The sequence below is a fragment of the Oratosquilla oratoria genome, unplaced genomic scaffold (assembly GCF_046742065.1).
Source record: "Oratosquilla oratoria isolate Oo_2021 unplaced genomic scaffold, ASM4674206v1 SCAFFOLD117, whole genome shotgun sequence".
NCBI lineage: Eukaryota > Metazoa > Arthropoda > Malacostraca > Stomatopoda > Squillidae > Oratosquilla > Oratosquilla oratoria.
In genome coordinates, this window is record NW_027467474.1 from 87,501 (window position 1) to 99,430 (window position 11,930).

Consider the following 11,930-nt stretch of genomic DNA (forward strand, 5'->3'; position numbering starts at 1 on the left):
GGAAGAAATGACAGTAAAGAGTGGTGATGACTCATGGGGAAATGCTCTACTTGAGATGATTACTGACCATTCAATGACACAATGGATACAAGAGAACACTAGGTATAGAAATGAAGAAGAACCATCGAGGCTAGACTTAATAATTACATCTGAACCTAGAATAGTGGACAAGATTGAATATAAAACACCAATAGGTAAAAGTGACCACATATTGATTGAACTGGAACTTAATGAAGAAAAATATATGAAAAGAAATGAACAATATAGAAAAGGAAGAATGATGTATGAAAAAACAAACTTTGATAAAATAAGAGAATTCTTCCAACAAGAAAACTGGGAAGAAATATACAAAGAAGAAACATCAGTGGAAGAGAAATGGAATATTTTGACAAAAATTTACAAAGAAGGAGTGGAAAAGTATGTCCCAAGACAAAAACAAGAAAAAGAATATGTAAAATGCTGGTACAACAAAAGTTGTAGGGAGTTAAAAGACAAAAGAGACAAAGCCTGGACCGGATGGAAAAAAAGACAGAAGACCTGAAAAATGGAAAATATATACTGGTTATAGAAATGAATATGTACAAAAGTGCAGAGAGGAAAAAAGAAAATATGAAAAAGATGTTATAGAAAAGTGTAAAGATCAACCAAAACTATTCTACAGATTTGTAAACAATAAACTGAAAAACAAACAAGACTTGGAGAAATTAAGACAAGGGGGAGTTGAATACACTGAGGAAATGGAAATGGCAGAAATTATGAACAAACATTTTAAATCAGTGTTTACAAGGGAAAATATACAACCTGAAGAGATTGAGTGGAAGGAAAAAGTCCCCCCTATGGAAGAAATAGAAGTAACGAAGAATGAAATATTGACACACTTGGGTAATTTTGATGTCAGAAAATCGCATGGGCCAGATGAAATAGCAAACTGGATTCTGAAAGAATGTAGGAATGAACTGGCAGACAAAATACATAGCATAATAAGCAGTTCCTTAAAAGAAGGAAAAGTTCCAGAAGATTGGAAAAAAAGCAAATATAGTACCTATATATAAAGGAGGAAATAAAGAAGAACCTACCAACTATAGACCAGTCTCTCTAACAAGTACAATAGCAAAAATATGTGAAAGAATTATCAAAAGTAGATGGGTAAAATACTTGGAAAAAAACAACGTACTAAATCCAAGGCAATTTGGATTCAAACAAGGACGATCATGCGTCACCAATTTAATATGTTTCTATTCAAGGCTAATAGATATAATACAAGAAAGAGATGGATGGGCTGATTGTGCATTTCTAGACCTAAAAAAAGCTTTTGACAAAGTACCACATAAGAAGTTGCTTAAGAAATTAGAATTAGAATATGAAGGAGGAATACAAGGTAAATTGCTAAATTGGATGGAAGACTTTTTGCAAGAAAGAAAAATGCGAGTAGTGATAAGAGATCAGCACTCAAAATGGAATGAAGTAATAAGCGGTGTCCCGCAGGGAACAGTTCTGGCCCCAATAATGTTTGCTATATATATTAATGATATGGATGAAGGAATTGAAAGCTATATGAGCTTCTTTGCAGATGATGCAAAATTACTGAAAAGAGTGAAAACTGAAGAAGATTGTGAATCACTACAGAGAGATCTAAATAAAGTACAAGAATGGAGTAGGAAGTGGGAGATGGAGTTCAATACAAAAAAGTGTAGTATAATGGAATTTGGAAAAAGCAAAAACAGAATAACAGGATCATATAATTTGGGAGAAGAAGGAATAAAAAGAGTAGAAAATGAGAGGGACCTGGGAGTCATTGTTATGAATAATATGTCACCTGAGAAACATATAAATAAGATTTTTGGAGAAACTTATAATTTAATAAGAACAATCAAAGTGGCATTTACATACCTGGATGAAGAAATGGTGAGGAAAATCCTAGTCACCCTGATAAGACCAAGATTGGAATATGCAGCAACGATATGGTCACCAAGTACAAAAAAATGTATAAAAAAACTTGAAAGAATACAAAGAGCAATTACTAAACTGGCACCAACACTCTCAAAACTATCATATGAAGAGAGACTACAAAAACTTAAACTACAGACACTAGAGCAAAGAAGAGAGAGAGGAGATTTGATAGCTATTTACAGAATCATGAAAGGCATAGAAATTACTGATAGAGAGAATCTGATAAAATGGGATGACAGAAATACAAGAGGACACGGAAAGAAAATAAAAAAAGACAACTATAGAAGAGATTTGAAAAAGAACAGCTTTCCTCACAGAGCAATAGACAGTTGGAACAAGTTAGATGAGAAAGTGGTGTGTGCAAAAACAATACATGAATTTAAAAATAGTTTAGATAAAATGAGATATGAAGACGGGACCTCACGAGCATAGCTCCCCTTCCCGTAAAATACAACTAGGTAAATACAACTAGGTAAACACACACTTTCAACGAACGGACGGCTTGACGAACGCTCTGAAGAAAAGTGCAGATTGTGGATACCAACGCAAAGAGAAGTGCCTTTTTGTATTTGCAGGGGGGGGGGAATTGCTCGTGAGGTAGTGGGAAAGTAAGGAAAGAGGAGAGGGGGAGGGATTACTGGGGAAATGGAAGGTAATGAGGATGTGGAGGACTTGGCCCAGGCAGACGGGCGGAAGGTCAACATGAAACGACCACCGGATGACGAAATGGCAAATAAAAATGTAAAGATTAGAAGTATAGAGAGGAGAAATACAGTAGAAAGTGACGAGAATATGTTCCAGGGATTTAAAGAGGGTGGGGGGGACACAACCCCCCCCCAGACTGATAAGACTAGAGGAGAGAGTTGATAAGGTGATCGAGGACTTGGAACGTAAGTTAGGTAATGTAGGCTCCATTCTCCAAAGAATTGAAAGATTGGAACAACTAGAGAAGGCTAACAGAAACTTAACTGAAGAAGTAGAGGACCTAAAAAGACAGTTAGGAAATGTAAAGGAGGAGAATGAGAAATTGAAGAAGAATAGTAATGAAAACAGTGAGAAAATAGCTACAGAAGCTAAAAATTGGAGAATAACTCAAGAAGGGAATAAGGTTTCATTCACTGACATAGTCAAACAGCAATTGAAAGAACATAATGAAGACTCAGTTATTAAAGTGATGAGACAGAAGGAGAATATAGTAAGAGAATTAGCTGACAAAAAGAAATGTATAATTATATTAGGAATGGAAGAGAAACATAACCCAGATAGAACCGCAAGAATCAAGGAGGAAAATGAAAGGGTAAGCAGTTTATTAAAATTAGTCCAGGAAGATGAACCAGAAATTATAAAGGAAATTGAGGAAAAATTCAGACTCGGAAAATATAGTACAGATAAGACCAGACCAATTAAGATTAAATTCAGGTCACAAACAACGGCAGAGAAAATTCTATCCAAGACAGGGAAACTAGCAACAAATGATCAATATAAAAAGGTATGGATAAAAAGAGAAATGAATAAGGAGGAAAGAGAGGCAGAAAAGCAGAAAAGAATTGAAGCTAAGGCAAAAAACGAGGAAAGAACGGAGTCAGAGAAAGAGAGATTCTATTGGAGAGTAGTGAACATGAAAATAAAGCAGTTCGACATACTAAAGAAAAACATAAGGGAAACAGAGAACACAATGGAAGTGGCAGAAAACTAAGAGTGTCTTACACAAATATAGATGGATTGATAACAGGATTGAATGAACTGAATGATTATTTGAAAGAAAAAGAACCGGACATAATGGGAATTGTAGAAACAAAATTAAAAGGCCCACTACCACCCAACAGTGTAGGACATGATACATACAATTATTGGATTAGAAACAGAGAGAAAAAACAAGGGGGTGGAGTTATGTTCCTGACAAAGAAGGATATAAACGTGAAAGGTGTCATATATGGAAAGAATACAGTAGAGATGATTATGATAGAAGTGGAAGACCGAGATAAGAAGAGCAGAAAATTTGTGATCAACTATGTGCCTCCGAAAACAGCCTCATGGGAGGAGAATGAACATAAAAGTATGTTAGAGGACACAAAGATAGCATTAACTAAAATAATGGAAGACGGAGGAAGAATAGTTATGATGGGCGACTTTAATTGCAAAGAAATCTGCTGGGAAGAAATGACAGTAAAGAGTGGTGATGACTCATGGGGAAATGCTCTACTTGAGATGATTACTGACCATTCAATGACACAATGGATACAAGAGAACACTAGGTATAGAAATGAAGAAGAACCATCGAGGCTAGACTTAATAATTACATCTGAACCTAGAATAGTGGACAAGATTGAATATAAAACACCAATAGGTAAAAGTGACCACATATTGATTGAACTGGAACTTAATGAAGAAAAATATATGAAAAGAAATGAACAATATAGAAAAGGAAGAATGATGTATGAAAAAACAAACTTTGATAAAATAAGAGAATTCTTCCAACAAGAAAACTGGGAAGAAATATACAAAGAAGAAACATCAGTGGAAGAGAAATGGAATATTTTGACAAAAATTTACAAAGAAGGAGTGGAAAAGTATGTCCCAAGACAAAAACAAGAAAAAGAATATGTAAAATGCTGGTACAACAAAAGTTGTAGGGAGTTAAAAGACAAAAGAGACAAAGCCTGGACCGGATGGAAAAAAGACAGAAGACCTGAAAAATGGAAAATATATACTGGTTATAGAAATGAATATGTACAAAAGTGCAGAGAGGAAAAAAGAAAATATGAAAAAGATGTTATAGAAAAGTGTAAAGATCAACCAAAACTATTCTACAGATTTGTAAACAATAAACTGAAAAACAAACAAGACTTGGAGAAATTAAGACAAGGGGGAGTTGAATACACTGAGGAAATGGAAATGGCAGAAATTATGAACAAACATTTTAAATCAGTGTTTACAAGGGAAAATATACAACCTGAAGAGATTGAGTGGAAGGAAAAAGTCCCCCCTATGGAAGAAATAGAAGTAACGAAGAATGAAATATTGACACACTTGGGTAATTTTGATGTCAGAAAATCGCATGGGCCAGATGAAATAGCAAACTGGATTCTGAAAGAATGTAGGAATGAACTGGCAGACAAAATACATAGCATAATAAGCAGTTCCTTAAAAGAAGGAAAAGTTCCAGAAGATTGGAAAAAAGCAAATATAGTACCTATATATAAAGGAGGAAATAAAGAAGAACCTACCAACTATAGACCAGTCTCTCTAACAAGTACAATAGCAAAAATATGTGAAAGAATTATCAAAAGTAGATGGGTAAAATACTTGGAAAAAAACAACGTACTAAATCCAAGGCAATTTGGATTCAGACAAGGACGATCATGCGTCACCAATTTAATATGTTTCTATTCAAGGCTAATAGATATAATACAAGAAAGAGATGGATGGGCTGATTGTGCATTTCTAGACCTAAAAAAAGCTTTTGACAAAGTACCACATAAGAAGTTGCTTAAGAAATTAGAATTATATGAAGGAGGAATACAAGGTAAATTGCTAAATTGGATGGAAGACTTTTTGCAAGAAAGAAAAATGCGAGTAGTGATAAGAGATCAGCACTCAAAATGGAATGAAGTAATAAGCGGTGTCCCGCAGGGAACAGTTCTGGCCCCAATAATGTTTGCTATATATATTAATGATATGGATGAAGGAATTGAAAGCTATATGAGCTTCTTTGCAGATGATGCAAAATTACTGAAAAGAGTGAAAACTGAAGAAGATTGTGAATCACTACAGAGAGATCTAAATAAAGTACAAGAATGGAGTAGGAAGTGGGAGATGGAGTTCAATACAAAAAAGTGTAGTATAATGGAATTTGGAAAAAGCAAAAACAGAATAACAGGATCATATAATTTGGGGAAGAAGAAGGAATAAAAAGAGTAGAAAATGAGAGGGACCTGGGAGTCATTGTTATGAATAATATGTCACCTGAGAAACATATAAATAAGATTTTTGGAGAAACTTATAATTTAATAAGAACAATCAAAGTGGCATTTACATACCTGGATGAAGAAATGGTGAGGAAAATCCTAGTCACCCTGATAAGACCAAGATTGGAATATGCAGCAACGATATGGTCACCAAGTACAAAAAAATGTATAAAAAAACTTGAAAGAATACAAAGAGCAATTACTAAACTGGCACCAACACTCTCAAAACTATCATATGAAGAGAGACTACAAAAACTTAAACTACAGACACTAGAGCAAAGAAGAGAGAGAGGAGATTTGATAGCTATTTACAGAATCATGAAAGGCATAGAAATTACTGATAGAGAGAATCTGATAAAATGGGATGACAGAAATACAAGAGGACACGGAAAGAAAATAAAAAAAGACAACTATAGAAGAGATTTGAAAAAGAACAGCTTTCCTCACAGAGCAATAGACAGTTGGAACAAGTTAGATGAGAAAGTGGTGTGTGCAAAAACAATACATGAATTTAAAAATAGTTTAGATAAAATGAGATATGAAGACGGGACCTCACGAGCATAGCTCCCCTTCCCGTAAAATACAACTAGGTACAACTAGGTAAATACACACACACACACACACACACACACAACTCCCCGCCCACGAGAGTCGGAGTAACGACCCGAAGCGCAGCGATACCGTAATAATTTCGGCCCTGGGCAGGATTCGAACCAGGTGCTGACAGTCCAGTACTCTATCAACCGCGCCACCGAGAGAGAGAGTGTGTGTGTGTGTGTGTGTGTCTGTGTCTGGGTCACAGCATTACCCATAGATCGGTCATGTATCAGCTCTAACCTCTCTTCCGGGAGGGAAATAGCTGTCCATCACGAGTCCAACACGTGATCCAAGACCTTGATGAATCACAAACACACACACATCCATAAACATCATACGAACAAAAATGTAAAAGTATTCTATCAAATAATAAAGAAAGAAACTTTGCATAATGAATGACATAAACATTTGATGATACAACAGACACATGAAAAGGATGAGCTCGATTTAAAAGGAAATTGAGATGGAAATATAAGGAATCCTTTGCCTACGTTTTGAATGTGATTGCTTCTGACTGCCAGACTGAACAAGGAACAAGAGAAAGAAGGGAAGAGATGGATGTAGAATATGAGGTATCTCTCTGTCTCTTTATCTCACTCTCCTACTCTCTCTCTTTCTCTCACTCTCCTACTCTCTCTCTTCCTTATTCTCTATCTTGCCCACTCTTTCTTCTGTTACGGTATTACCATATTTTAAATTGTATTACAATCACCCCTGCGCAGTTTTCTTTTTTTGAGTGGTAAAGGTTGTTTTGACACGGCTCAGAAACAGCAAATATTTCTATATTATCTTTAGAGAAGATTTTGTATGGTTACTTTACATATCCCATTGTTAGAAATAATGAATAAAATCATATGGCATTGTTTGATGTGTAAGGGAAATAGATATGTGATTGGTTAAAGAGAACTACTGTTACGGTTGAGGAGATTAATAGGCCTACGGAGGAGTCAGTGGCCAGTTCAGCTCAGTCCTGATGGTCGAGGTTGCCAGAGGAGTCCTGAAGGGAAGGCTACTAGTCAGTTGTGGTCAGCAAGGCAGCCGGATGGATGCATGAAATGTAAGAAAGACAGTTTCGGTCTCGAGGATTAATTATCAGCAGGTGAGAAGTGGTCCAATTGAAGGAGCCGGAAAAGACCTCCGCGAGTTAATTAAAGGTCTCAGTGGTGAGATATGTTTATTTTCCATTGTTATTTGATGATACACGTACCGGTATATGTATATGTATACATGGAAACCTTACATGCAAATACATGTAAATGTAGTTCCGCGGTTTATTCCTGATAACCTGAGCGGACGTCTCCACAGTTCACTCGGTGTGGTAGGTTACAACAAGGGGTCTTGTTCACACGAAGCCATTTTGCTGTCGCAATCGAAATCTTTCAGAGCAGACGAGACAGGGACGTGGAGAGTTGACACCAGAGTTCGGCGTCAACTTAACACTTCATATACCCTACCATTATTGCTTCCTTGTATTAATTATACAAAAAATTCATCCGAATTGCACCCTCGTGATCGTGAAACTAAATTTTCATTCATACATTCCCCAGAGTTATCATCTGAAGATTGAAAGCGACTCCATGCCTTGACAAGCTGCACCACACTGAAGGAACCAGTCTTGCCTGCTGGAAAGCTATCACACGAACTTTTCCAGCTACCCTTTGCAGTTTCCAGCCTTCAAACAAAACATTTTGCTAAACGTAAAAACATTTTGTTGTATCAGTGTAGAAAGGAATGAATGAAACATCGTCATTCAAAATGTTTTGTTTGCTTGCCAAACATTTTGCTGTGTCATTTGCACACTGATCAAGCAAAAACGTCTTCAAACAAAACGTTTTGCGTTCACGCAAAACATTTTGTCATCATTCATGGCCTGTATAGTTCAAGACACAAGCTTTCAATCATAACTCATTGTTGGTAGAACAGTGACAGAATGAACACCAAAGACGATGAAATTTGTGCTGTTCTTGTGTGGCAGTGGATGCAAAACACTTATTTGGAAGAAAGTGACAAACGCATGTGGGTCCACCCCATTAACCGGAAGAGAGATGAACAAAATTCTCTTAGAAACTTTGTACAGGAACTCAAAGAAGACGAAACAAAATTCAGAAATTTTACTAGATTAAGTATTGGTACTTTTAATCATATTCTAAATATGATAGAACATAACATCAGGAAAAGTGACACAAATATACGAAGGAGCATAACACCTGAAGAAAGACTGCTCGTTACTCTAAGGTATGTAGACGCTACATAAATTCGTAATTACTATTTACTACTGCATGTAGCTATTACACAACATTATGATATAATTACAAATTGTTCCACGTAGTGTTGTCTTGGCAGTTCTGTTGAGAAAAGTGTGGGGTAGATTGCACGGGTTGCTGCACAGATTCTATTCCTGTGTTAATCAGATGCTGTGGACTAGGTGAATTAATCAGCTGCTGTGGACTAGGGGAATTTACATATTGAGGAGACGGTGCTAGGGTTGTTGTACATTGGGGATTCCGTGAGAGCCAGACGGCCTCTTCCTCCTGTTCATCCAAAAACCGATTCAAAGTCGTAAGAACTTTTTCTTTAAACTGCCTCTGCCTTCTTGGTGTCAATTTGTCCATATCTGGTACAAGACTTTCCAGGAATTTTGAATTGTGACTCTGAGTCATTTCCGTTTTGGCTACACTTGTTCTACTCTTTAGAAAATCTATCATTGGCCCCGCCACATCTGTGATCATCGATGTTTTCCCTTTCGTTTTTTTCTTAGGGGGTGGTTGTGCAAAATTGTCAGGGCAAGGGCTACTTTGTTCTGCAGGGATTGCAATTCCATCTGCTTCTTCTGAAAAATCTGAGACGTCAGCATTTTACTCTGCTTCATTTTCATCAAGTACATTGCTATTGCTTCCAAGGTTGCGGTGTTTTCCCATATAGTCTCGTAGAAATGCCAGACTTTCTGCTAAGTACCACTTCTTTTTCTTACTGGCACCTGAGCCACTCGGTTGTTTTTCATCTCTTAAGAATCTTGAATATGATGTTCTTATACTGTTCCATTTTGCTTTGCATTTTTCACCTGAAAGAATGGAACAATATAAGTAATTGGCAATATGCATTGTACCATATGGTAAAATTTGAATTAATCGACCAATGAAATTTGTTTCAAAATGTTTACCAGTATCACTCAGAGCAATGAAGTACATATTGTTCGGCAACGTATATTGATTGACAATGGCAGCATGTATTTTATTGCTCTGAGGTACACATGTCAGCATTTTGAAACAGATTTTGCTAGTCGGTAATTCGGAATTTACGCTACATTATTGAACGTTAAAAGAATTTATAAGTTAAAATGTAATCAATTTACAACATGTGTGCTGTCAGACCTAATTTAACAATATTTGGTTTCCCCACTAATGTATATAAATAATTCCGTTGTTATCATTTACATGAGTTAATTTATTTCAGGGTTTCTGGCGATGGGAGAGCGTTTTCAATCTCTTCATTATTACTTTCGCATTGGAACTAGTACGATCAGCAAACTAGTTGAGGAAACATGCTCTGTAATCTGGAAAAAATTATCTCCTATTTATATGAAGAAGCCGACAACTGAGAAATGGAAAGATGTGGCAGAGAAATTTCATTCAATATGGAACTTTCCGAATTGTTTAGGAGCGATAGATAGCAAACATGTCCGAATACAATGCCCTCCCAACTCTGGTTCATCGTTCTATAATTACAAGGGATTTAATTCAATAGTACTACAAGCGGTTGTGGATGCAGAAGCTAAATTTCTATTCGTCGATATCGGAGATTATGGACGAAATAGCGACAGTGGCGTCTTCCGTAATTCAAATTTTGGAAAACTATTTTTTAGCCAATCATTGAATATTCCACCGGCTAGGCATATTTGCACAGAAACTGAAATTCAATTTCCGTTTGTCTTTGTTGCTGATGAAGCGTACCCTATTTCTAAAAACCTGATGCGCCCATTTCCTAGGAAACAACTGAATAATCAGAAAAGGAGCCAGAAGAATAGTTGAATGTGCATTCGGTATGTTGACCAAAAAATTCCGTGTTCTCGAGAATGTTATGTTAGTAAGCCCAGAAAAAGCTACAACTATTACGTTGGCTTGTTGTATTTTGCACAACATTGTCCGAGAGAAAGAAGGAACATTACAAGATATTCACGAGGAATTGCTACAACACGAAGATGAGAACGACGCAACGCAACATGTTGACCATGGAAAATCAAATGCTGGACTGAATGTTAGAAATAACTTTGTAACTTATTTCAATTCAAGGGAAGGAGCTGTTCAATGGCAGGCTAGGCTTGCTCACATAAATGAAATACATAATGTGGAAAATTAAATATATAACAAAAATAATTTGTTTTCATTAGTCCTTATCGATAGCTACTGTGTATGTATTTTATCTAAATTGTACTTACTGGTCGAGCCAACTTCCGTTGCAATTTCGTCCCAAAACATATTGATAATGTCTTTGTTGTGATGATCCTTCAGTGTATAGTTATAAATTGAAGGCCTAGCTTCAACCAAAACTATAAGTTTTTCAGCGTCTACTTCCATCTTGTCGGTACATCCACTCGATGCAAACTGAATGTTTCTTCATCAAGCAAAAAGCAGTGTTTGCGCTCCCAACATGTTGAAACTTGTTTGAAGCTGTTTGACCGCGTTGCCACCTGATTCACATTGACTAAACAAAATGTTGTCATACAAAACATTTTTGCTTCTTGATCATACAGTTTTGCTTGATGTCCTGGCACACTGAATCATACAAAAGATTTCTGGCAAAATGATTTTGTTTGAATGTGTTGAAAACTGTTTGATGCTGTTTTTGTTTTTTGTTTGAGCAGTGTGTAATAGACTCTAGACATAGGTACTTATATCATGTAAAAAGCCCATTTCAAACAACTTTAAGCAAAATGTTTTGTTTGAAGGCGTTTTTGCTTGATCAGTGTGCAATCAGCCTAAGAACGTCTTCTTCGTTATACACTTGGCAGCCATTAGCCATTTCCATAGGTGCTTCTGTCTACGTCTCTGTCTACGCTTCTTCGCCGTTTCGTCTTTTGGTATCGGCCTCGTCGTTATGGCTTCACCATGGGCGCTTGGACTGCTTCGCGAAAGGGTGCTTTACGCCCTGCCTTTTGCTCGCGGCCAATCAATTGTCTCCGTTGCCGTGACGTCAGCGTTCTCGGCCAATCAGCCATCTGCGTTGCCGTGACGTCACCACTCTCGGCCAATCAGTCATCTCCGTTGCCGTGACGTCACCAATCTCGGCTAATCAGTTGTCCCCGTTGCCGTTATGTCACCTTGTATCGGTAGTCGGTATTGTACAGCCAATCACCCTTACGAAAGTGTCCCCCAAACACCGTCACCATTGAGGTAATTTCAGAATAATTTTGAAAAC

The 11,930-nt window shown here is 36.8% G+C and overlaps 1 protein-coding gene across 2 annotated transcripts; it reads right to left on the minus strand.

The window, feature by feature from the left end:
* Positions 1 to 8,716: 8,716 nt before the first annotated feature.
* On the minus strand, positions 8,717 to 11,229 carry LOC143022560 (uncharacterized). 2 transcript variants are annotated; one of them, XM_076180828.1, is made up of 2 exons: positions 10,951 to 11,229; positions 8,717 to 9,576 (listed from the first exon to the last, which is right to left on the minus strand). In XM_076180828.1, exon 2 carries the CDS (start codon positions 9,242 to 9,244, stop codon positions 8,825 to 8,827), a length of 420 nt encoding a protein of 139 aa, XP_076036943.1. In that variant the 5' UTR covers positions 9,245 to 9,576; positions 10,951 to 11,229; the 3' UTR covers positions 8,717 to 8,824. Both variants share the same exon structure in this region, with proteins under 2 accessions (XP_076036943.1, XP_076036945.1).
* Between the last annotated feature and the right edge of the window lie 701 nt (positions 11,230 to 11,930).

Excerpts from the sequence above, each read along its gene's own strand:
- LOC143022560 (XM_076180828.1), bottom strand. The coding sequence starts at position 9,244 with ATGATCACAGATGTGGCGGGGCCAATGATAGATTTTCTAAAGAGTAGA.